We start from the raw sequence: 27,091 nt of genomic DNA on the forward strand, positions 1-27,091 counted from the left end.
TCCAAAGACACTTTAAAGACAAATATTTAACAGAACGTTAGTATGATGAGAAAGCGAAAGAATTCCATGAATTGAGACTAGGAGCCTTGACCATGGATGAATACGTAGCATTCTTTACTTCTCTGCTGCATTATGTTCCATATATGTATGAAGAAAAATATAAGATTCAACGGTTTATTAGCAGTTTTCCCAACTTCATGAAGGAGAAATTAGAATTTGATTACCCCAGAACCATGGACAATGCAGTCCATAAGGCTCGCATCTGTTATCAATAGATGAAGTAGAAAAATGAAGGTTCCAAAGGAGTTGCTGCCAAGAAAATGAGGAACTTGCTACCAAGTAGACATCCAAAAACCATGCATGGCAGAAACAATCAGCAAAGGACCTTTGGAAATTTTCCAAGAAACCCATCCAGGTCTCAAACATTCACTAAAAATAGACTGCCTGAAGGAATTAGTAGGACTATTATTGAATAGCCAGTGAAACTACCACTACAGTGTTGGGGATGTAGAGAGGCACATTATTACAAAAACTGCCCGCAGAGAACTCGGACTAAGCAACTTTCCAACATGCAAGAAGCATCTATGGTAGGGGATATTGCAAGGAGAATGCCCAAGATCAATGCAGCATTGGACGATCATCAAGTTGAATATCAAACCACCATGATCGAACAGGAAGGTATGATTGCTGGTCAATCTGTTTCTATTTTGTTTGATCCAAGTGCTAGCCTGAGTTATACTAGTCCTAAGGTGGTAGAAAAATATCAATTTCAAAGTAGTAAATACAAATAGTCATGGCTAGTTCAACTAGATATTGGTACCAAAAGGAAGGTGGTAGCCAAAACATAAACAACCCTATTATAATTTCAAGACAACTTATCCAGGTCAACTTGAATATTCTTCCCCTAGGCTCATATGATGTATTAATAGGGATGGACTGGATGGAAGGTCATTGGTCCTTAGTAGATTGCAAAGAAAAGTCTGTAAGTTGTGTTATCGAGTCAGGACAGTGGAAGGAAATTCAAGGAATTAAGAAGAATATCAAGTTGTGCCCTGTTACAACTAATCAACTCGGAAAGTGTATAAGAAAAGGGTACCAGATTTATGTTGTTCAGGTAGGGAACAACAATGGTAAAAACAAAATGACCTCTTTGGAGAATATTCCTGTAATACAGGATTTCCTAGATGTGTTCCTTGAATCTATTCTAGGATTACTGCCCAGATGAGACATTGACTTCACAATTGAACTAATGCCCAGGGTAGCCCCTGTTTCAACAACCCCTTATCGTATGAGTGTCCCGGAATTGACCGAACTAAAGATGCACCTACAACAGCTGTTGGATAAAGGATACGTACGCTAAAGTGTGTCTCCTTAGGGGGCCCCAATTCTATTTTTACGTAAGAAGGACAGAACCTTACGGTTATGCATCGACTTTTTCCAGCAGGATAAGCTGACCATAAAGAACAAATACCCTCTACCTCACATCGATGACTTATTTGACCAAGTTCAGGGGGCTAGTGTGTTCTCGAAAATCGACTTAAGGTCTGAGTACCATCAAATCAGAATAAAGGATGCAGACATCTGTAAAAATGCATTCTAAACTCGCTATGGACATTACGAGTTCATGGTACTGCCTTTTGGCCTTACCAATGTAGTAGCGACATTCATGAGCCTAATGCACAATATTTTCCAAACTTTCTTGGATAAATTTGTGTTGATTTTCATCGATGATATATAATGGCAGAAGTGTCCTCAGACACGTAATTTTATTAATCAGAAAAAATAATTACATAATTGATTTGCAAGAGCTTACACCCGAACAACCAAACACTCTTGCAATGAGCTATTTATAAGCTCCATGTCCTAACTACCTCTAATTATGGATCACTTATTAAATAACAAGTGTCCATTTACATTAAATGCTACTCAAACCAACTAGCTAACTAATCTCCTAAAATAGAGCCTAAGATACGACACATTTGGAGAGCCATATCTTGTTACAACAATATACTAATTTCTAATTGTCTCCATTAATTAATCATTCTAGAATAATAATTATTAATTCAATTTCTTAAATTAATAATTATTTTATTTCAATTTTATAACCTATGATAATAAATTATTTTTGGATCATCTAACATTCCCCCCTATGATCCAAAGATACATTACAACAGATACCAAGTTCATCCCTGAACTTAGTAAATTTTATTCTGCCAAGCGGTTTCGTGAAAATGTCGGAGATCTGATCTTCGGAAGGACAATAAACTGGCTTGAGGACATCTTTGGCAATGAGGGATCTGATATGATGATACTTGGTGTCCACATGCTTTGTCTTTGAATGAAAAACTGGGTTCTTGGCAAGTTTGATGGCTGACTGGCTGTCAATGAACAATGATGTAGCTTCTGCCTGAGAAATGCCCAAGTCCTGCAAAATTCGGTGCAACCAAACAATTTCACATGCTGCTTCCCATGCTGAAATGTACTCTGCTTCTGCTGAAGAAGTGGCCACTGTAGCTTGTTTCTTACAACTCCAAGATACTGCTGCTAATCCCATGTTCATTAAATAACCTGATGTTGATGCTCGATCATCAATACTCCCAGCAAAGTCGGCATCAGAATATCCACCAAGTACAAAATTTTTAGTCTTTGTGTAAAGAAGACCAAAATCTTTTGTTCCTTGGATATATCGAAGAACTCTTTTGGCTGCATTCCAGTGGCTGTCTCGTGGTTCCTGCATAAAACGTGAAGAATACTAACTGCATAAGATAGATCAGGACGAGTATTTGTCAAATAAATCAAGCTGCCAATCAACTGTCTATAAGTTGTACTGTCCACCTTTTCCCCCCCTTCAAATTTTGAAAGTTTCAAGTTTTGCTCCATGGGGGTGAGAACGGGCTTGCAATCTTGCATGCCAAATCGCTAAAGAACCTCTGTGGCATACTTACTCTGAGAAATGAAAATATGATGTGGACATTGGAAGACTTCAACTCCAAGATAGTAGTGAAGTAATCCCAAATCTGTCATCTTAAAACCTGCATGTAACTCCTTTTTTACCTGTGTAATATGATCATCATGATTGCCAGTGATGATCAAATCATCTACATACATAACAAGAATTACCAGATATTTGCCCTATTGTCGCACATACAAAGTATCATCAGATTCACTTCTTTGAAAACCAACTTTCTTAAGGTATTCATCCATCTTAGCATACCAAGCTCGGGGAGCTTGTTTTAATCCATATAATGCCTTGATCAATTTGCAGACTTTATGTTCTTGTCCTTCAACTTCAAAACCTGGTGGTTGGGTCATATACACTTCCTCCTGTAAATCCCCGTTGAGAAAATCACTTTTCACATCCATTTGATGAACTTTCCATCCTTTTTGAGCGGCCAATGCAAGTGTTAATCGGATGGTGTTCCATTTAGCTGTTGGAGCAAAAGTTTCTTCATAATCAATGCCTTCCTGCTGCGCAAAACCCTTTGCGACAAGTCGTGCTTTATACTTTTCAAGTTCACCCTTCTGATTATACTTAATTCTGTAAACCCAGTTACAGCCTATGGGTTTAACATTTGCTGGACAATCAACAAGTTTCCAAGTGTTGTTATCAATTACTGCTTGATATTCTTCAACCATAGCCTATTTCCATTCTTTATGTTTTACTGCCTCTTTGTATGTGGAAGGTTCAGTAAAATCATTTGCTATCAAGGCAAAATTGCCTTCACTTCTATGTGCCCTTCTGGTGCCAGTTTTATTCTGTTCATCAGGCTTGACATCTTTCAAAAGTTGAACTGCCCATTTCGGAAGTTGGTGCTCACTTGTTTGTGCTTCTATAAAGTCCCCATCATTGTAAAGAGGATTAATATAAACTGATGTTTGTCGTTCAGGTGAAGAATGTGGAGAATCACTGTCAGAAGAACTACTGCTGCTTGGAGATGCGGATGAACTGCTAGAAGACCCAGTTGATGTTGTTGATGTAGATGGACTGGATGACTCATCTTCAGAGGAAGAAAAATCAAGTTCATACCAATTTGGTGAAGTTGGTTGACTTTGCATTTTTCCATTTCTTTTACTTCCTTTGGTTTCTAACTTGTGAAGAAGATTTTCAATTTCTTCAGCACTCTTACTCTCTGTTTCATCAAAAATGACATCCCTGCTCACAATGAATTTTCCATTGGTCAAAAGACGATACCCTTTCTTCTCATCAGAATAGCCAATCATTGTGCATTTTAAACTTCTTGAGTCAAGCTTAGTTCGTTTTTCTTTCGGAACTAGGGCATAACACACTGACCCAAAAACTCTAAGATGTTTAACTCGAGGTTTGAAACCAAACCAAGCTTCATAAGATGTGATTCCGTCTAAAGAAGCAGTTGGAGATCTGTTTCTTAAGTAGACAGCTGTATGGATTGCTTCTGCCCAATATGTTGGACTTAACCTTTTGAAAGTTAACATGGATCTCGCCATGCCTAACAAAGTGCGATTCATTCTTTCGACTACTCCATTTTGCTGTGGAGTGTAAACATTAGTGAGATGTCGTCTTATGCCATTTTCACTGCAATAAGTTTTGAATTCATTTGAAGTGAATTCTCCCCCATTATCCGTCCTGAGAGTACCTATCTTTTCTTTGACTTCATTTTCAACAAGTTGGCGAAAAAGTTTAAACTTATCAAATGCTTCTGACTTGTTCTTCAAGAAGTAAACCCAAGCCATTCTGCTGAAATCATCAATGAATAGTAAGAAATATTTGCAACCACCAAATGAAGTTTGTAGTGGACCACAAACATCACTGTGAACTAGTTGTAGCCGCCTGTTTGCACGCCATGAACTTGTTGAAAAACTTTCTCGATTTTGTTTGCCATAAATGCAAGCTTCACATTTTGCATTTTCCCTTTTGAATGTGGGAAGTCCTTTAACCATTCCTTGTTTCTGCAATTGAGAAAGACTGTCAAAATTCAAATGTCCATATCTTACATGCCATAGTCTCATAGGTGAAATACCTGTAGTCACTGCCCCTGCAAAATCAGAATGCCTTGGAATAACTGTCCCTTTCATCCGTAACAGTTTTCCATCTTCATAACCTGTCATGACTGTTTTCAAGTTCTGTTTCACTGAATTAATCTTCACTAAACCATCTTCCATAATCACCTGATGTCCTGCTTGTCGAATCGCGACTAAAGAGAGCAAATTTTTCTTGAAACTGGGTACATACCATACATTGGAAATCCTTTTTTCTCCAATGTCAGGGAGAAAAACTTTTACTACTCCTTTTCCATAAGGAGTATGTTTTGTATCATCAGCAAGAAAAATGGAATTAAGTTGGCATTCTTGAAAATTCCAGAAAAAATCACGTCGACAAGTCATGTGCTGAGTTGCCCCGGAATCCAAGATCCAGGCATCTTCATAGTCACTTCTAAGATGGGATGAAAGTTGTGATGCTGGTGAGGAAGTAAAAACATATTCTGAGTTATCTTCATCTTGATCATTTGCAAATTGTGTTGAATGCTGCTGAAACTTGGGAATTTTATTAAGTGAAGTTCGACAATCTTCAGCATAATGGCCAACTTTGTTACATCTTCGACACACAATTTGACTTAAGTCTCTTCCTCTTCCTGAAGATTGTCCTCTGCCTCTACTTTGACCTCTATCTTGAGATTGTCCTCTACCTTGACTATTATATCACATATTCCCTGCCATAATTCATTGTAAATGAGTGTGCTTTCGATGAGACGATGCCATGTTTTATAAGATTTGGTGCCTTCTAGTTTGTCGGAATCAGAAAACAAATTAATCAACTTAGACATTTTAGCGTTGAAGCGTCGCACCAAGAATCAGAACAGAAAGGACAAGATAGTCAACACAACACACCACGCAAAAAACATGATCTATCGGGGCTTGGCCTTGACCCTCGAATAGTCGTCAAAACAGGAGAAAATTGACTGAGCTTTGCACTTGGCTCTAGTCAATTTCTCAAATTTTTACAGGGCAACTTTCAAAATTTGACTTTTTACAATGGTGCTTTTGCACAATCTGGTAAAAAAATTTACCCCCCCTCAAAGTAAAATTACTTTGAGTTACATTTATCTCCTTCAAAAAATTACAAAAAAAAACTCCTTATTGCTCCAAAAAATTACAATCACCTTATTGCTCCATCAACCATAAATTAAAAAATCACCATATTTCTGCACAATACAATATTACAAATTTAATTCAGCTTCAGCATATTCATGTTCATTTTATTTTCACATCATCACATGAATTCAATTGAACTGCAGATTCTCTATATCTGGCACAGCTGACTAGAGGCAACTACTAAATTTAGTGTATGCCCAAGGGAATCTGCAATCCACATACGATTTCATAAACTATGTGCATGAAAAGTTTGGGTTTCGAACTTTGACGGAAGATACTGCCACGTTAAGAGTTAAATAGCGTCCACCAAAAATGCCGGGCATAATCGTGTTACTGAGATTGAAGTAAACCCTCATGCGACCGTCATCATGGAAGAGAATTAGGTCTGGCCGGACAGACTTACAAACTTTACACAAATTTTTCGCCAGAACTTTTATAGGCATAGCGCCATCGTTAGTATATACCCACTTGATGTCCAACCGGCACCCATTTTCCGTGTGCGAGATCAACAATAAAAGAATCTTCACAACTCAATTATTGCAGTTTGTAACATACGCTTAGATTGAAGCAATAAGATTATTATTGACACGGAAGGGCCATCAGCACATTATAAATCATCCGAGAACAGTCAATCTGTCAAACAAAGGTTCTTCTCCACAACGCTGACAATGTTCAGCACATTATAAATCATCCGAGAACAGACTCTTCCAGATAGGAAAACACAATTGATGATCTGAAAAGAGATCTTCAAATTTGGAACCAACGAACACGCGATTTCATTGAAAAAAAAAACCAATAAGTGGAATATTTAGGAACATGCTCACCCAGATTTAAACGATCTTACCAAATGTTTATCTTGCAGTTCTCCATTGCCGGATTTGAACAGATGCATTGCTCCAATATAATTCGCCATTTTTTTTTGATCTGGATGATAACAACAACTTCCATCACCTGGGATTTCACCGGAAAAGTTTGGCTTTGCTCTGATCCTGCTTTTTAAGCAGCTTTGCCGCGTACCCTCGAGCTTCACAATAATGCAATCTCAGTCACAGTTCCTCCATAATCCTTTAGCGCCACTCATGCCCAAAGCCATCAGCAACTTTCTCTTTCACACGGATTGCTGGCTGCTTGCTTCAATATTAACCCAAGTAAAACCATACGACGTGCAAGCGATGGGAAAAGATGTAGATAGAGTATACACTGAAGCACCGTGCACTTGCGAAAAGAAGCAGCAATACGACTTCCAGAAACATTTCGAGCTAACCAGATGCTGCAGATTTCTGGGTCTCAAAACTGTCTCCGCAATCTGCACTCATCATAATTCCAGCGCCTCAAGATACGCTCCCCACAGGTTCCAAACATATGCGCACTGAATTAGGTAGATCACGAACTCACAATTCGTGCTCAGCCACTTCTAGTCTATCACAACATATCTTCACAAGATCGACTCTTAAACAATTATCTGCTGACCAACTGAATGGAGTTTTCCAGGACTTTGTTGAGTTGGAATCTTCCCTTCACATCCACTGCAACATTACTGAAGCTCTGATACCACAATAATGGCAGAAGTGTCCTCAGACACGTAATTTTATTAATCAGAAAAAATAATTACATAATTGATTTGCAAGAGCTTACACCCGAACAACCAAACACTCTTGCAATGAGCTATTTATAAGTTCCATGTCCTAACTACCTCTAATTATGGATCACTTATTAAATAACAAGTGTCCATTTACATTAAATGCTATTCAAACCAACTAGCTAACTAATCTCCTAAAATAGAGCCTAAGATACGACACATTTGGAGAGCCATATCTTGTTACAACAATATACTAATTTCTAATTGTCTCCATTAATTAATCATTCTAGAATAATAATTATTAATTTAATTTCTTAAATTAATAATTATTTTATTTCAATTTTATAACCTATGATAATAAATTATTTTTGGATCATCTAACAATATACTAATATATTTGAAAAACCGAGAGAAACATGAAGGGCATTTGAGAACGATGCTGCAGATTTTGTGAGAAAACCAGCTGTATGCAAATTTCAACAAATGTGATTTTTACAAAGATCAAATTTAGTACTTGGGCCATGTTATATCAGTAGAAGAAATAGTGGTGGATCTAGAGAAGATCTAAACTATTATGGAATGGACTACACCAAAAAACATGGCTGACATAAGATCCTTCTTAGTCTTGGCGGGGTACTACCATCGATTTATCAAGGACTTTTCGAAAATTGCCTTCCCAATGACTTCACTTCAGAAAAAGGGATGGGCTTTCCTATGGAAATCAGAATGCCAACAAAGCTTTGAGTAGCTAAAACAATTACTCACGACTGCTCCAATCCTAAAGGTAGTAGATCCGGAAAAATCCTTTATAGTATGTACCGATGCAAGTAAAGAGGGTGTTGGTGGAGTACTAACTCAGGAAGGAAAAGTCATTGCATATGAGTCTTGAAAGCTAAAGGATTACGAATATCATTACTCTGCCTATGATTTAGAGTTGACCACAATAGTACATGCACTAAAGATGTGGTGACACTATCTCCTGGGGAAGAAATTTTTGCTATTAACTAACCATAGCAGTTTGACAAATTTATTTAATCAATCTAACTTAAATGCTTGCCAGGCCAGATGGACTGCATTTATGAGTGAATTTGATTTTGACTTGAAACACATCAAAGGAAAAGAAAACTGAGTAGCGAATGCTCTAAGCAGGAAAATACATTGTATCTATGAGGTGCATTTCAGTCGTGCACAATCTAACCTACTGGAAGTTATCTGGGATGCTTCCCTCAAAGATCCAGAATTTGCATTCTTATGGCAGCAAGCCTCAGAAGCCCAGGAAAGAGGGCAGCAAGGTGAGTATGAAAATAATTATGATAAAATATTAACATTTAGAAATCGAATTTATATTCCTAATCAAATTACTTGATGAGTTTCACATGAAACCTTACGCTGCCCACCCGGGATACCAAAAATTGTATTCTTCTATCAATAGAGATTATTTCTGGCTCAGCTTAAGAAAAGATGTGGTGGAATATTTATCTAAATGCTTAGAGTGCTAGTTAGTGAAAGAAGAACATCAACATCCTGCGAGTCTATTGCAACCACTACCCATTCCGGAATGGAAGTGGGAGACCATAACTCTAGATTTTATTACAGGGCTACTTTGTACCAAAAAACAACATGACTGAGTCATGGTTTTTATGGACAAGCTAAGTAAAACTGCTCATTTCATTCCTGTAAAATCCACCTACAAAACAATGGAGATTGCAGACATATTTATGAGAGAGATCTTCTGATTGCATGGGATACCTCGAGTGGTGACCTCTGATAGGGATGTAAAATTTACATCCGCTTTCTAGAAAACTCTTTTTACAGGACTGGGGACCCAAATTCATTTCAGTACAGCTTACCATCCGCAGACAGATGGTCAAATAGAACGAGTAAATCAAGTTCTGGAGGATATGTTGCGCATGTTTGTAATGCAGCAACCACAAAAATGGGAGGACTACCTCCACTTGGTAGAATTCACCTACAATAATGGGCATCACGAATCTTTGGGTATGAGCCCCTTCGAGGTACTTTACGGATGCAAGTGTCAGGTACCCACGGATTGGAATAGTCCAGAAAACAAATTAGCATTGGGTCCTAACATGCTAGCAGAAATGGAAGCTACTGTTAAGAAGGTTCGTCAGAATTTAAAAGCGGCACAAGATAGGAAAAAGGTGTATGCAGATAGGAAGAGAAGGCATAAAGAATTTCAGCTGGGTGATCATGTGTATCTAAAAATGAAACCTCGGAAGAGCACCTTATAGTGGAAAGGTTGTGCAAAATTGGCACCCCGATACTGTGGGCCTTTCCAAATTTTGGAACGGATTGGACCTGTGGCATATAAATTAGCACTACCAGGCCACATCCAAGTACACAACGTCTTTCATGTGTCCTTGTTAAAAAAATATATTTACAACCCTCGACATATTATTAACTGGGAAAGTATTCAGGTAATGATGATAGAAATGTAATATGAGTAAAGGATTATTGTTTTTGAAACATTCTGACAATATAATATGAATGTGCAGGTAGAACCCGAGGGAGAATTCCTGGTAGAGCCTCTTCGTATCCTCGATCGGAGAGAAACCACCTTGCGGAGGCGAGCCATCATCCAAGTTAAAGTGCAATGGAAGCACTTTGGCCCGGACGAGGCTACCTGGGAGGAAGAAGAGGTCATGTGAAAAGCTTATCCTACGCTGTTTACATAGAGGAAGAACACCAGGGACGGTGTTCCTCTCGAGGGGAGGGAGCTGTAACATACAACGAGATATCACAAGTTATTTTCACCTAGTTTAAAATTGCATTTATGTTTTTGTTACTATTTAAACTGTTGGGCCTAAAAATAGCCAGAACAGATATTATTATCTATTATTTAAAGACTTTGGACAGATTGTTAAAAGAATAAAAAAATAAAGAAAGAAAACAGTTATAACAACTCTTGAAGTAGTTGGAAACAGTTGCCACTACTTTTCTCCAAAAGGGAAAAGGAAAGGGCAGCAAGGGGGCTGCAGGAATTTTTTTCCTTGAGCTAGGTTGTGATACTAGTGGGAAGATTTTTCAATATTGATGGCAAACAGTCGAATGGGTATGGGACTTGAGGCTGGACAGAAGTCCTGACGCCCAAGATACCCGACTGTATTTATTCCAACCGATAGGAGCAGGAAGTGCTCGGTGGGGGACCATGGACGTAATTTGCAGGTCCATGGCTGGGTGGTGAGACCTTCCAGAGGGACTATTGATTTGCATGAAATAAACAACTCAAGCAGATAAGTAATCAAGGGAAAACTTTAATTATTTCGACAAATAAATTGGTATGCATTAGGAGTAATGACCTTAGTTCCTGTCTTATCTTGGAACTGAACAATTAAGGAAAGTATTTGATTACCAAACTCATTGACATTCTAGAAAAGGAAATAGATGCATAATAATATTCTGCTAGTTATACAGTTCATTTATTCTAACCTAACAGTTCTGTAGAATCTTGAATTTATTTAATATCCGCTATGTAAAGAAGAAAATTATTTTACTGTAGGAACTTGAATTTATTTAATATCTGCTATGCAAGGAAGGAGTTTACTTTACTATATAATCATGAACTCATTTATATCGACTGTATAAAAAGTAATACATTTTACTGCTATCCTGACAATAGAGTTTCGACTCTTATTTATGGCTTGTCAATCTGTAAATTACTAAAATGGAAACCAAATCATATTGTCTGTACGTGAATATTACTTTACAACAAGGGAATTAACTAATTTACCATGCATACCAAATAAGAAAATCCACAACTCTATGTGGAAGGACTTTCACAGTTATCAGGAGCGAAACCAAATAACAAACTTATAAACATTTACACCAAAATCTGAGTACACGTCCGTGTTTTCAATATTCATGCCATACTAATACCATTGACTCTAGCAATATCGTATTTTCACGAGACCATTCATGGAAGTAATTGCAAAAGCTCAACAGTTATCAAGCTAAATGTAAGAGAAGCATGAATCCTAGAGAAAATTCAAGAACTGAAATAATATAGATCTATAATCTGAAGTATTTGTCTATCCTAAACTTCAACATCTGTTCTATCTCTAAATATTTTTATATATTCATATAAAATTCATTAAAAATGTCAATTACAGCCACTAACTAAGGACCGAGGCTTTCAGTACTTATTACAGACACAAAAAGGGTTCATAGAACTAGAACAGACAGTGAATGTCATATCCATACTAACAACAGTTGAATAGTTCAGAATTACTCCTTAAACATCATTGCAACAGGTTGCATCATATATGTAAACGTCATTTTCTAAGAACCTTTGCAGAACTTCGGTTGTGGTGAGGGTTTGAATGTGCCAAAGGCTAGCAAACTCTCCCACCTCCTTTTGGAATCGAGCATGCATCTCAGACATGTAGACAAGCAACAAAGGTAAGGTAACCAACTTGTGGAAAGAAGATAGGTTTGGTTCAGGTTGTGCCCCTTGAAAGACTCTACAACCAGAAATCGAGTCAAACCATACATGTGCAACCATTCAAATAGCCAGTTATGACTATTCCTTGAGCTAAATAGCGACAATGAATGCTTAAACAAAAAAAGAATAGGCAAGGAATTTATTACCTGAGTAGAAGGGTGCCGTTGTTAGAATTCCGCATGCCCGGAACACAAATAGCATTAACCATTAATCACAGGTCAGAGATGAGACATAAACCATGAGGGTGTTTGAACCAGAAAGAGCCTAACCTCGGCGATGGAAGCTCATTACTATTTGGCTCTTGGGTTAGGATCCCAATCTGTAGATCTTACCTGCACCATCGTTGAGTTAAGCCATGAATAATAAGGCATTTGCGTTCCAAACTAGAAACCAGAGTGATTCACTTACCTATTTCTATATGAAAGTTTCCACTAGAAATCAACAAAATTCCACTTGGAAAGAGGAAACCCTTCCTTACCCTGCGCATTAAAAAAACTGTGTCTGCACTTCACACAGTGCGGAAGAAAATGAAAAACCATAACAACAATTCATTTCAGCATAAATATCTCTGTCAATTCTGGATGCTGTGTACCAACACTTACCATCGCATTAATCGCCGAGTAGAGGAGCCATCACCTCTACCAAGGTGTGGGCAGGTGGCACGCCTGTACATGGCCTAATTTAGGTTGCCGCGTAGGAAGCCTGTGTGGCATTTGAACCTTTAATCATGCCAAGTTGGAGTCATTTCACATCGCCTGGAGTGGGTTAAGGTGACACGTAGGTTAGATGAATTAGGGAGGTTAAGTAATTTTTTTTTTTTTTAATTTATGCTTAATTGTTTCGAGATATATATATATATATATATATATATATATATATATATATATATATATATATATATATATATATATATATATCGAGAGAGAGAGAGAGAGTGTATGCGGGTTGATATAGAGAGATAAAGAAGGAGAGACAGAGGGAGATAGATATATAGATGGAGGGGGAAAGAGAGAGAGAGATGTGTTTAGGGGTTGAGATAGAGAGACAAATATAGAGAGATGGAGGGAGGTATAGATATAGATGGCAAGGGGGAGAGGGAAGAAGAGAAAGATAGAGAAAGGGAGGGAGAGGTGAGGAGATAGAGATAGGGGAGAGAGGGAGGGGGAGAGAGAGAAGGAGAGAGGGAGAGAGATAGACACAAAATTTGCATCGACTTCAGTGTAGATGTTGATTTCTACTCATATTTGATTGCTTACACTAGATGCATTAGTTTCAATGTAGATATTGATTTCTAATTTTATTTTATCATTTGCACTAGGTGCATTGATTTTAGTGTAGATGATTTATAATCATATTTAATACCTTATACTAGATGCATTGATTTTTGTGTAGATGTTGATTTCTACTCCTATTTGATTGCTTGCACTGGATGTATTGGTTTTAGTGTAGATATTGATTTGATTGCTTTCACTAGATGCATTGATTTTAGTGTAGATGTTGATTTCTACTCCTATTTGATTGCTTGCACTCGATGCATTGGATTCAATGTAAATATTGATTTCTTATCCTATTTGATTGCTTGCACTAGATGCATTGAATTTAGTGTAGATGTTGATTTCTAATCCTATTTGATTGTTTGCACTAGATGCATTGATTTTAGTGTAGATGTTGATTTCTAATCTTATTTTATTGTTTTCACTAGATGCATTGATTTCAATGCAAATGTTGATTTCTAATTTGATGCAACGAGATGTATGATGCACATTAATTTCAAAGTAATTAGATTAATATTGTGCATTGAGTTCAATGTAAGCACATCTTTGATGCTCCATATATATCTCTATCTCCCATTGTCTCTCCTTCTTTATCTCTCTATCTCACCCCCAAACATACACAATCTCTCTCCATATCTATCTATGTCTCTCTCCCCCCCTCCCTTTTCCACTCCCTCTCTCTCTCTCTCTCTAACACTTCTCTCTCCATATCTATATCTCTTCCTCCCTCCTTGTATTTGCCTCTCTTCTTCCCTCTCCCCCCTCCTCCATCTATATCTGTATCTAACCCCTAAAGCATACAAACTTTCTCTCAGTGTGTGCACATAAACATTATTCATGGTGTGAATTTACGTGAATTGACTTGCCTCTATCTTTTGGCCTCCCTCCCCTTTCATCTGTATCTCTATCTCACCCCCAAAACATACATACTCTCTCTTAATGTGTGCACATAAACACTATCCATGGTGTAAATTGATGTGAGTTGACTTCTTTGGTACATTAATTCAACCATAAATACAATACTTGAATTTTCATCCTACATAAAATGGTTCACTTACCTGAAATGAATGTTCAATTACCCGAAATGTCTTCTTCTTAAAACTGTAAACTATTTGTAATTGGCTACATTCTTATTATTCCCATTTTCCATCATTGAACGTTGCTAATCACTTCGCATTCAAACGAGGTAATAGAAAATAACTAATAGGTGTGACAATAAGAATAATAGAAGAAAATAGTTTCAGATTGATTGCAATGAAGATTGTTTGTAAATCATTATATTCTTATTATTCACATTTTCTATCATTCAACATTGTTACATTGTCACTTTGCACTTTGCACTTTTTATTTCATCACTTTTCATTTACTAACACTCTATCTCATCTAAAAAAACTAAGGTAACTAAGCAAAGTTAAAGTTGAATTGACCAAATTTATATTAGACATATTTAGCATATTTAAAATGATCAAAATAATTATATTTTCAACAAATTTTGTATGACCGCACTTGAAACCAGCCTAGATCCACCTTAACTCCGGATCTATCAAGCACCTAGAACGATCAAAGTGCAAACATTTTCTCAAATTTTGCACTCAAAAAGAAGGTTTGCACCTCAAGAGATTTAATCCCTCTTAATGTTGATAGATCAGGATAGATCAGGAACTCACATTCTGAAATTTATATGTGAACCATATTTATGTTACACTTTGCAATCAAGGGATGGTTTGCCATCTTCTAATTTGACCATAGTACATGCGAAAATAAATGAATATATTATCACCAACTTCGACTTTAAGAGTAAAAAGAGGATCGTGAAGAATATATCTCACCCAGTTTGATTTTAAGAGTAAAGAAGGGGACTCGTGGATGAGAAATGGGAACGTGTCATGCAAGAAAGTCATGGAAGTGGAGGGACTCGTGGATGAAAAATGGGAACGTGTGATGCAAGAAAGTCATGGAACTCCAAACTTGTAGGCTCATAAAGTCGTTGAGCCTGTCGCAGCCATAAGAACCACACCCAATTTAATAAAATTAGCCGTGATTTGTGGAGGAAAAGGGCATCCATGTTCCATACGCCATAAATACTCTTTCCTCGTTGCCAACTTTGAACACACCTTCAGTCCTTCCTTGTGGGGGCATAGGGGTGTGCAATGGCCTCACGGTATAATAAATACACAACTTCATTCTCATTCTCAACCACACCTACAACCTCGCTGACGTTAAAGAGCTCAGCTGATTGGGTTGGTTTCTGTCAACAAAGTTCAGAACCAGTGTATTGTTTCTGAGTAGAGATGGCCGCCACCGACCCCATTCATGCTGCACGCTCATCCTCCTGTATAATTTCCCTCCTCATCATATTAATGGCGATTACCGTGCATGGAGTACAGAGTGCGTTCTAATTTCATCTATTTATCTCTTGTTCTTGATCCGTTACTCTTTGTTATACCATTTACTCGCTGTTTGAAATAGTCATTGGATTAATCATAAAGTTCATGCATGCGTTACTTAGTTAATATGTTGGGTGATGTGCTGTATGTGTTCAGGCGCCAATATCAAGTGCGAGGAGCTTCCCGTGGAACTCTGCGCCTTCTCTGTCTCATCGTCTGGTAATAGATGTGTGCTCGAGAAGGATGTAATGAATGACGGCACCTTGCAATATCAATGCCAGGTATCTTTTAATTATTAACGTCTTCACTCATAAAAACCTCATAACAGAACTAGCACTGTTAATAGATACTTCATTAGTGTGGATCATAATGTTGAGAAAGACTAACAATAATTGGTTATACATCATTAGTCATCGGTTGTGATGGTGGAGAAACTGGTGGGATGGATCGAAAGCGAGGAGTGCATAAGTGCGTGCGGCCTGGAACGGATGGCTGTGGGCTTGTCCACCGATTCTCTACATGAACCGCAATTTAGTACCAAGTTTTGTTCTTCCAAGTGCCGCAGCAATTGCCCCAACATCGTCAATCTATATGTCAATCTCGCTGCAGGAGAAGGTGGGTCCCTCAGATTCCCTTTCTTCTGATCTCAACAATTCATTTTAAGTATTTCCCTAATGGATTTGAGGCATGGTTTTGGCAGGAATATCTCTATCGAGTATGTGCCAATCTGAGGAAAGCAAATCTCGCAATCTGATCAAGAAAACGGAGTCAAGTTTGTCAAAATCAAAGTCAGGCATCCATTCCAAATCGTTTGGATCCCTGGATGAAAGGGCAACCGCAAAACTGAGTCGGAAGTTGCTGTAATTGCACTCCCGGGTAGAATATGATTGGTATTATTTGTAAATTAATTCCAAATACCAAAATTCTAGAACCCGTTATTATAAAATATGATTGGTATTATTTGTAAATTAATTCTAAATACCAAAATTCCAGAACCCGTTATTATTATAAAGTAATGAACCCGTTATTATAAAGTAATTGCAAAGAGAAAAATAGAATTAAACATTGTTTCCAAAGTCGGTCGAATTGACGGAAAAGAAAAAGAATATTCGGTGGTTCGATTCGACTCTTGGATTAATACGCCAACGCCAATTCGAAGTTCTGTAATTCGGTCAAATTGACCGAAAAAATCGAATATTTGGCTGTTCGATTCGGTTTTGTATTAATACGCCAATTCAGAGTTTTGTGTGGGATATTGTTCAAGGATCAAAACAGGGAGGCGTAGCATATTCCCAATAGAATTGTTAATTTCTTGTGGTCAATCTATTTTTCAGAGACTCTTCCAGGAGATGACATGCTGTTACCCGTAAATGAATGTTAGTCCTAATGTTAGTTGATTTTTCATACAATGAATTTTTGAAAAGTAAATTTAGGATTGTTAATGAAATTTGTAATAATCTATGGCTTATGATGTATAGCAGATTAAGCTATCCAGAAAATGGGGTTTTTAAAATATGAGCATATGTGTGATAGGCAAATTATAATTTTCTAACCAAACTTGTAACTATTTGTAGTATATTTATTAAATTTAAATAGAAATATTTTAGTGAAGGGAGTATTTTTATGATTTATTTTTTGGTGGACTTCCTTGACTAGAAATTTGGATGAGTATTAAATTGTAATAATTAACATTACATTTATCAATTATATTGCAACATCTAAAAGCTTCCTACAAAAAGATTAAATAATTTGATAAAATAATTTGAAGAATACATAAAAATACTTCATTGCTTCAACGAAATATGTTGTACATCAATTTAATTTATGGGAGCAATGGAAATTTCTTGAGATGGTTAGAAGATAAGACTTAGAATGCAATGAATAAGGATGCTACATAAGCTTACAAGTTCTAAGACTTCTTTATTGGAACTCTAACACCCCCCATAAGCCAAAAATGGGAAAAAAATATAGGAAAAAAACACAAAATGGGTTATGGCAAGAAGGTCTTCTTAGGTACTCATGTACAACCTCTCGTAAGCAGAGAGAAAAAGAAAAACCCATAGGAAACCCCCCGAAAAGAGAGTACATAAAAAAGGAAAGAAAGAAAGAGTAAAAAGCGGAGGTGAATGAAGGAGGACTCAAGATGAACCCCCAAGGACAACTTCCTTCACTCCAAGCATTTTCCGTCGTTCAAGAAACATTGGCGATGCCAAGGAATTTGTGAAAATATCTAATATTTGTTCTTCAATAAGTACATACTCCAAGCTAAGAATGCTATCTTGAATAAGTTGGCGAATGAAGTGCATATGGATCTCAATGTGTTTGGTTCTTTGATGTTCCACAAGATTTTTGGAAATATGTATTGCACTTTGATTCTTATACCAAAGAAAATTGGTTGTTCCAGCTGAATGCCAAACTCAATTAATAACTATTGCAGCTAAAGAGCTTTTTGACTTGTGAGAATTGCAGCTGTATAGTCAACTTCTGTTGTAGATAATGCAATCATTGATTTTTTCTTAAGGTGGAATTTTGATCATCCATTGATCCAACCCAAACAAAATCTATGAAATCCACAAGCTAAACAAAACCAACAATATACTAAATGCCAAAATTGGAAGTTCCTTGAATAAATCTTAGAATATGCTTTATTGCATTCCAATGTCTCTGATGAGGGTCCTGGGGGAATCTATAAATTAGCTCTACTGCATAAGCAATGTGAGGTTAGGTGTGTATGAAATAGAGTAGTCTAGCAACTAGTTGGCAATACAATGTAGGATTCACCTACTGTAAGGTGCAACTCGTGGCAAGAGTAATACTGGATTGAAAAAGAGGTGCAATCTTACAATTAGCCATGCTAAAGCATTGAACTGAATCAAGGGAATATTTTTGTTAGAAGATGTTGATCCCTTCTTAGGATTGGTGAATATGAAAGAAAAAAAACTGATATAGTAGACTAAGATCCATCATAGAAAATTGAGATAAAAAATCGAAAGACAAATTAGAATGAAACTTGCAAATGAAACTTGCGGGTCACAGGTGAGATGAGCTACAGTTGGACGCTGCCCAAGCAGTACTGCTCTCATCCATTGATCATAAAATCAGAAATAAATAAGATTACATTCAATTTAGGGAGATCAAAACTATCTCTTAGAAAATAGGAACTAAGTCTAAAGTAAGACACACACACACACAACTGTGAAAAAAAATTTCTCCATTAATTTCAACTCTCCCCCTTAATGGAGAAAGGATTCACTTGAACACCTAACATCTCCCTAACCAATTCAAATTTGATCTTTCCAAGGGGCTTGGTGTAGTCAAATAAATCAAACTTCCAACCAGTTGTGTGTACAGTGTAGCATCCACCTCTTTTGAACCATCATCACTTTGAAATTTAACATTATCTTGTATAGGTATTGAAGCAGATTTACATTGATCCATTCTGAATTTTTTCAACAATTCCTGACATACTTTCCTTGAGTGACAAAATTTTGGCCAATATCCCTCCAAATTTCAAGACCCAAATGATAAGGCAGTTCTCCAAGGTCCTTCATTTCAAATACTTGTGACATCTGCACTTTAATTTCTTCAACCAATTCATCAGAATTTCCAGTAACAATTAAATCATCAACATATAAGGAAATCAACACAATCTGCCCCTTTGAATCAAATATAGTATACAAATTTGGATCATTTTTACTTCTCTTATAACCATGTTGTAAGAAGAAATAGTCTATTTTCTCATACCAAGATCTGGGAGCCTGTTTCAGCCTGTTGGACACCTAATCCTAAATGGGTTAGTGTGGAAGCTGAATAGACTAAGTAGTCCAAGAGACCTTGGGATGTGAAACCCAAGAGTCACATAATGTACTATAAATGTATATCATTTGTCAATAAAAATTGTGTTGCATGATTTATCTTTCATATTATTCTTACTACCCATGTGTGTTTAACATGGTATCAGAGCGACTTGTTTTCCTGTGGCCTTTTGTGTGCATGTCAGTCATGCCCCTCTACCCATAATCCTGAAATAGTAAAATTGGCGTGCTAGATTTGCAAATTCAAATGTTTTATATCAGCCTGGTCTTCATTACCTATGTGTGAGCTGCCTTGAATAGCGCTGACGTGGTCTTCATTACCTATGTCTAAGCTGCCTTGAATAGCGCTAGCCTGGTCTTCATTACCTGTAACATTCCATGCATACTTGACGCTACTAAGCACCTTGCCTTCCTGCGGCCTTCCTGCGTGTCAGAACTGTCATTACTATTCCAGGAAAGACTGATTCCAGTGCTAGAAGAATCGCGCAAGAAGAAATCTTCGTTGGATATACAAGACATTTTTCTCCGCCTGAATTTTTGATATCATATGTTTTGCTATAGTCGGTAAAGACGCTGGATTCCTGCTACCGGATCTTCCAGAGGTTCCTTTTGCCAGAGCCGTTGATGAAGCCATCGAGTCGGGCACTTACCGTCTCGTTATTCCGCCATTTATAAAGTGATGAAGTTTCTCAATGTTGGATTCGAGAGAAAACACAGAAGAGCCAAGGGTATAATACTTGAATATGCATTCTCCCGCAACTCTTTGTTGTAGAGACATTGCGGCAACTTTCCTAGGTTGTGTGCATACCAAGGAACCTTTGTTGGCAAACCCCGTGTCTGCAAGATATTGTACCAACTCAGTACTCTTTCCAGAACCTGTCTTTCCAATCAGTATCGTTACCTTGTGCATGTGGACTCGCTGAATGGCTTCTCATCTGCTAAAATACATGGACAACGCCGACTCGAGATGACTGCACTCCAAAAAATTGAAAACACATTCCAGAGCGACTTTGCTGTTTTCAATTTCATCAGGTTTGGGCCTTTTTTTAAAGTTTGTATAGTAGCCACCTGCAATCTTTTGTAGTGAATGGAGGGCCCGACCAGATTTGAACCAGTGTCCTCTTGACATCGAGATATTTTGAGGTATTTTGATTGATCTCTTGTCAAGCACTCTGCCACTGAGCTACAGGCCCTGCGACGCTACCGCCCATAACCGCATATTCAGAAACCGGAGAAATTCCTTAGAGGTGCTCAAACCCAGGACCTACTGCTCATTCTTGGACACGAGAACTGATCTGGAGCTGGTGAATCAGTTGCTGGATTGCTACCCAACTGCATTCATTGCTGTAGTGACAAAGAGGAATAATAGAGGCAAGTGTATTTTTGGCTTGAACAGGATTTTCTATTTGTCCAATGATTCCATTATGTGACTGCCTTTGAGATTTCCTGAAAAGATTTTCTCATTCACTGTGGCATAATAACAAAAGAAAATATTTACTCTCGTTCGACTGTGTCTAGTAAATAATTTTGGGACCATTCTGGCTACGAAAGGAGGGGAGGTCGATTTGATTTTGGCATTCAGAGTGTGAAAAATTTGATGGAGTAAAGGAAGATGATTCAATACTGATTATTGTTGGTATCACGCTGCTGGAACGCTTTTAGAACGTTGTTTGGTGTCAGAATGCTGTTGGAACCTCCACCTTCCTTACCACTCTCACGCTGTCCTTGGTATCATTATTGTTTGTGTGTTGACTGCATATACGTTGTCTGTACTACACATATGCTGACTCTCCCATAGTCCCCGGTGGTATTCCCATATTTCACCGTTGAATATATATATGTATTACCCTATTGCGTTGTTCATATACACGCTGTTCATATATACCCTATTGTGTTGTTCATATACACGTTGTTCATATATACTCTATTACGCTGTTCATATATACGCTATTCATAGATACGTTGTTCATATATATGTATTACCCTATTATGTTGTATACATTATCTCCTTGCCATATCATATAACCGTGTCCACCTGTTAAATCAGTACATTACTTGCTTCAAGTTTGAGCCAGCCTGGACGTAGCTTAATACCACCATTCTAAGTTAGACCGACACCGTTTTAATAACACTAGTTTTCAAATAGCTCCCAAACTAGTCATACGTTCATCGTGTTACCAGAGTCTATCAAATGCTCGACGAATTTTACCAAGAAGCATATTTTTTAGAATAGAAAATATGCACAAAACATTAGCGTTTGGGGGCATGACAGGTAGAGAGCAATTAAAATCATGATAAAGCGCAAAGGGTTCTAATGGAGCTTCAATATCCGAGAGCTTGATAGCTAGAGGCTCAAATTAAGATTCATATTGACACAATGTTGTTGTGACTACTTTGCAAGGGTGGCAAATGTGTTCCTGTATATCTCGTTTGGAAAATGTCCATGCTAAGAACGCTGCTCCAGCGACAGGAGGAACATGACCAGAGATATGTGCTCCACCATTTGAGTTTGAATTGGAATTATTCTCCATGTATGTGAACCGAGAAGGGCAAGAGGCATCCTGTACTGCTGTAGTTGCACTTGAAGGAATGCTAGTAGATGCAAGTTCTTTTGGCTTTTGATCATAAAGATCCTCTTTTGGCTTAGTTGTAAGCCTTTTTTGACACCAAGCTCACCGGTTTTATTTCCAACAATTCTCTTTGCTACCAGTGGTTTTTTAACTGTACTTGCAATAGCTGGAGGTGGAAGACCTACTTCAGCTTTAGAAGGAACTGCTTGAGGTGCATCAATTTCATCATTAAAAAAAAAAAAAAATCAGTTGCTAAAGTTGAACTCTTCCCAACATTGTTTTTGAGTTATTTTGGATATAGCTGCAAACAAGTTGTATGATTGTTCGGTTCTTTTTCAGAGACATTGCTGCAGTCTTTTGATATTCTATAAGACTTATATTCAAGAGATAGTTTTGATGAGCTAACGAAATTGGGTGCCAGAACTTGGTCTATTGTAGATGCTATTACTGAGATTATATGACTATATCAGGTGTTGAGATATAAAAGTTTTCAATAAGAACCAATCTGCATTATCTAGTTTGTTGACTCCTTGCAAATTTTGAGAAAGAAAGAATTATAGTGTTGAATGAATACTTAAATTACTTCCTGGTATGCTTCAAGACTCTCTTGGCCTACTGTAAAACAATTCAAGTTGATCTAGTTTCAGCATCTTCGAATTCTACCTGTTGCTTCTTGTTGCACACTAATCATTTGCTGCACATTTATAAGGATATAGCTGTGTACTGTGAGTGGGTATTACTTTTCTGCATTAAGTAGTAGTTGTGATTAGTTTTTAAGGTATAAATGGCTCTAATTGGTGAAGTATTAGAGTTCCTCAAAACCTTGATACGATGTACTGTTGAAGACACAGTGAAAATCAGCAAAGTCAATCTTGCTCATGTTCAAATATGTCTACAAAATGCACAAGAGAAAATTGATTTTTTACAACTTGAATCTCAGCTTCAGCAAGAAGAATTAAAACAGAGGAGTCATAATTCTGAACATGTTTCTGTTCAAAACATTGAGACTGCAACCCATCAGAAGCAAGTCATTAATGTTACAGTTGGTTCAGATTTAGATACAGATGCAGAAACTCAGTCTGCACTTCCCAAGCCCATCATCAGACCTTGGGAACAACTTGTCCACAACAAGCACAGAACCAGTCTTGGATATGAGAAGGACTTGTCCTTTCATATTCCAGACTACTCAAAGCCCATTCAGTTTCAGAGTGCTGGATTCATTCATGACAGTTCACCTGCTCCTCATGACAGTTCACCTCCAGCTGTTCCAGACTCTGCCTCTCTTCCACAGCAACAACGACAACAACAACAACAGATTGTGAAATGCCAACACTGTGATCGAATTGGCCATTTGAAAGATCACTGTTTTGATCTTCATCGATGTAAGCACTGTTGTAAAACAAGTCATTCTTCCAACAGATGCTTCAAAAACAAACATCCTGCAAGAACAAAGATTCATCTTGGATGGATCGCTTCTTGGAAATGGGCATCAATAGCCAAGAAGATATTCCAATCACATGTTAGAACTTGTTCCAGAGTATTGAAGAGTCTTGCAGTTGAGTTTTCTCCATCATCTCACCTTGTATCTGACAGGGGGGAAATGATGGTCATCTACAAGCTTCAAAGTCACATCAAGCAAGCCTGAGCCACAACCTGTCACACCAGATTCAGAGTTGTAGCCAGAGACAAAGATGCCCCTGAGCATGCCTTCATTTGGCAATCTGGGACACTTCCTCTAGCATAAGACTTCAACTTCTTGCCAGTTTTGGAAGAATTCCAGGAACAAAATTGAGAACACTTCCTCTAGCAGAAGACTCTAGCTTCTTGCCAGTTTTGGAAGAGTTCTAGGAATTGCTTTAAGCATTCCAGAGTTGTTGGTCATCCTTAAACCATCACAGGTTGAGACTTCCCTTTTCAGGTTGAAGTTCTCCCTTTTATGCGAGGTGAGGCCTCCCTTTCATGGTTTAAGGTTTCCCTCTTTAAAACAATAGGATCACTTCCTCTAGCAGAAGACTTCAGTTTCTTGCCAGTTTTGGAAGAGTTCCGGGAACTGCACTAAGTGTTCCAGTGTTGGTGGTCATCCTTAAACCACTGCCCTTTATACCAACATTTCATAGAGCACATTTAGCCTAGTGTTGCCATGCATTTTTGCACATTTTGTATTACAACTCTCTTCTTGGACTCATACATAACCCTTTGGATTAAGGGGGGAATGTTGGACACCTAATCCTAAATGGGTTAGTGTGGAAGCTGAATAGACTAAGTAGTCTAAGAGACCTTGGGATGTGAAACCCAAGAGTCACATAATGTACTATAAATGTATATCATTTGTCAATAAAAACTGTACTGCATGATTTATCTTTCATATTGTTCTTACTACCCATGTGTGTTTAACACAGCCCATACAATGCCTTTTTTAATTGGCAGACCAAGTGTTCTTACCCCTTTCTAACGAACCCTTCAGGTTCTGTTAGATGTACTTCCTCCTTCAAATCTCCATTTAGAAAAGCATATTTTACATCTAGTTGGTGTAAACTCCAATGGTAATTTGTAGCTAGAGCTATTAACATCCTAATAGTATTTAACTTAGCTATAGGAGAAAAAGTCTCCTCATAATCAATTCCTTATTTCTATGAGTACCCTTTGGCCACCAATCTAGCTTTATATTTGTCTACATTACCATCTATTTTGAACTTAGGTTTATATAACCATTTACAACCTATGGGCTCTTTTCCCTTTTGCAGTTCAACTAATTCCTAGGTTTTATTTTTAATTATGGACTCATACTCTTGTTTCATAGTTGATCTCCATTCATTGTACTGATTTGATTCATTATAATTCATGGGCTCAACAAAATTTAAAACACTATTCATAAGAGAATAATGTTTGTACCTTGCACGTAAGTGAGTATGTCATCATGATCTCCTTGGTAGCGACTTTCCTCAATTCTATCCTATGTGATTTCTTGTTCACCTATGAATGGACTTCGACTATTGAATGTATCCACATCACTAGATTCCTCTTTCTTTTACTGTTTCTATTGTAAATGATTGTCTTTGGCTTCATCATTGTTGTCATCAATCACTAAAGGTATGTGCCACTCCTCATAAATTTTGTCCTTATTCCCTTCACCAATCTGTTCATGGATTAAACATCTTATATGCTTTGAAATGAAAACAATACGCTACAAATATGTTAGAATTCAATTTCTTCCTATTTTCCTTAGGAATGGGTGGAAAATATCTAAAACCAAATACTCTCAAGTGATGGACTATAGGTTTAAAACCATATAAAGCCTCAAATGGAGTCTTGAGATCAAGACACCTAGTTGGACTTTTGTTCTTTAAGTAAACTGCAATACTAATTACTTCTGCCAAAAAACCATTGGATAGGTTCTTACCTTTAATCATACTATGTGCACACTCCACCGGATTTCTGTTCTTTCTTTCTGCAACCCCATTTTGTTGTGGAGTGTGAGGTACTGTAAATTGTTGTGTTATTCCATGATCTCAACAATATTTGATGAAGTTTCCAAGCCTATATTCTCCCCCTTGATCTGAGCAGAGGATTTTAATGACCTTCCCTATCTACTTTTCAACCATATTTCTAAATTCTTTAAAGTACTCAAAAACATCACTTTTCCTTCTAAGAAAGTATACCTATGTATACCATGTGCAGTCATTAATAAATAACAAGAAATAGTAAGCTCCACCTAAGGGCCTTGTCTGCATAGGTCCACAAATATCAGTATGCAAAAGTTCAAGTATATATTTCTTTCTCCTATTTAAGCTAAAGGGAAATTCATCCTTGTGCATTTTTCCAAGTGCAAAACCTTCACAATCAATATGTTCATTTCTTAAAATAGGAATTCCATCAACCATACCTTTTTTCTGCAGCAACAATAAATCATGAAGGTTGATGTGACCAAAAATTTGATGCCAAAGATTCTCTATTGTCATAGTCACTGAAGTTAAAGCTTGATGTGGCATGCTTGTAACATTCAACTTCTATAGGCCTCCAACTCTTACTCCTGATGCAATCGACTTCTGATGATATGGAAAATCCTTTACAACATAGTAAGTCTTGAAAAAAATTACCTTTAAATTCTGATCTATAATCATGGAGACAAAGATCAAATTCTTTTTAATACCAAGCACATACATGACATTTTGGATGCGACTGATATTACCAATAGGCAATATCACAAGGATATCTCCATACCCTTTAATCTTATATGCTTTGTCATCTCCCAGGTAGATGTTAGCACCATTGTTGGTTTCCTTAAAATTTTCAAACCAATCTTTATTACATACCATATGAGTGGATGCTCTAGAATCCACAAACCAAGTTCCAACCTCATCAGTCTCAGCAGGAAGAGTATCATCAGACACAAATAATTTAAGATCATGATTCAGATCTTCGCCAACAAAATGCCTTGTATGGCTCTTGTGTCTATGTCTATTTTCATCAGTCTTCTTGTTATAACAGTCTCTAGCAATATGACCAATTTTGCCACAGTAAAAACACTTAATTCCTAAATCATTTTTAGCAGATGACATTGTAACAACCCCAGTAAAAATTCCATGTAATAAAAGAAAAATAATAACCCCAGATGATGGGACACTTATTCCAAGCTGAATGTTGGGGAAAATCCTAGTGATGGGGATTACTTTTGATTATTTATGGCTAAGGAAATTGGCAAAGGCAATGGCTAAGGCTTTGGAAAGGAAAAATGGAATTTTGGCACATTTATTTATGAAAATAATGGAAATTAGGAGGAAAGGGAGGTGAAAGGTCACAGGTTGCATGTGAGGAGGAAAATGAAGAAAATAGAGGCCTCGTTCTGTTGATGGTGTTGGACTTGCCAACATGTTA

At 37.3% G+C, this 27,091-nt stretch overlaps 3 protein-coding genes across 3 annotated transcripts; 2 read left to right on the top strand and 1 right to left on the bottom strand.

The window, feature by feature from the left end:
* The first annotated feature begins 584 nt into the window (after nucleotides 1-584).
* Nucleotides 585-10,377, top strand: LOC149153031 (uncharacterized). Its single transcript, XM_089443667.1, has 3 exons — nucleotides 585-678; nucleotides 9,524-9,870; nucleotides 10,225-10,377. Exons 1-3 carry the CDS (start codon nucleotides 585-587, stop codon nucleotides 10,375-10,377), a joined length of 594 nt encoding a protein of 197 aa, XP_089299793.1.
* Nucleotides 10,378-15,597: 5,220 nt separating this feature from the next.
* On the top strand, nucleotides 15,598-17,153 carry LOC149153032 (uncharacterized). The gene is made up of 4 exons (XM_089441130.1): nucleotides 15,598-15,832; nucleotides 15,988-16,112; nucleotides 16,242-16,446; nucleotides 16,532-17,153. Exons 1-4 carry the CDS (start codon nucleotides 15,736-15,738, stop codon nucleotides 16,693-16,695), a joined length of 591 nt encoding a protein of 196 aa, XP_089297256.1. The 5' UTR covers nucleotides 15,598-15,735; the 3' UTR covers nucleotides 16,696-17,153.
* A 9,070-nt stretch (nucleotides 17,154-26,223) lies between these two features.
* Nucleotides 26,224-26,775, bottom strand: LOC149153033 (uncharacterized). Its single transcript, XM_089443668.1, has one exon. It carries the CDS (start codon nucleotides 26,773-26,775, stop codon nucleotides 26,224-26,226), a length of 552 nt encoding a protein of 183 aa, XP_089299794.1.
* Nucleotides 26,776-27,091: the final 316 nt, after the last annotated feature.

Source organism: Pinus tabuliformis, chromosome 9 (assembly GCF_031772625.1).
Source record: "Pinus tabuliformis cultivar Carrire ecotype Pingquan chromosome 9, CPIR1, whole genome shotgun sequence".
NCBI lineage: Eukaryota > Viridiplantae > Streptophyta > Pinopsida > Pinales > Pinaceae > Pinus > Pinus tabuliformis.

Coding starts and splice junctions, on each gene's coding strand:
- LOC149153031 (XM_089443667.1), top strand. CDS start 585: ATGGTAGGGGATATTGCAAGGAGAATGCCCAAGATCAATGCAGCATTG. Junction 679..9,523: donor CACCATGATCGAACAGGAAG/GTATGATTGCTG, acceptor CTCTTTTTACAG/GACTGGGGACCCAAATTCAT. Junction 9,871..10,224: donor CGGCACAAGATAGGAAAAAG/GTGTATGCAGAT, acceptor ATGAATGTGCAG/GTAGAACCCGAGGGAGAATT.
- LOC149153032 (XM_089441130.1), top strand. CDS start 15,736: ATGGCCGCCACCGACCCCATTCATGCTGCACGCTCATCCTCCTGTATA. Junction 15,833..15,987: donor TACCGTGCATGGAGTACAGA/GTGCGTTCTAAT, acceptor GTATGTGTTCAG/GCGCCAATATCAAGTGCGAG. Junction 16,113..16,241: donor CCTTGCAATATCAATGCCAG/GTATCTTTTAAT, acceptor ATACATCATTAG/TCATCGGTTGTGATGGTGGA.
- LOC149153033 (XM_089443668.1), bottom strand. CDS start 26,775: ATGTCATCTGCTAAAAATGATTTAGGAATTAAGTGTTTTTACTGTGGC.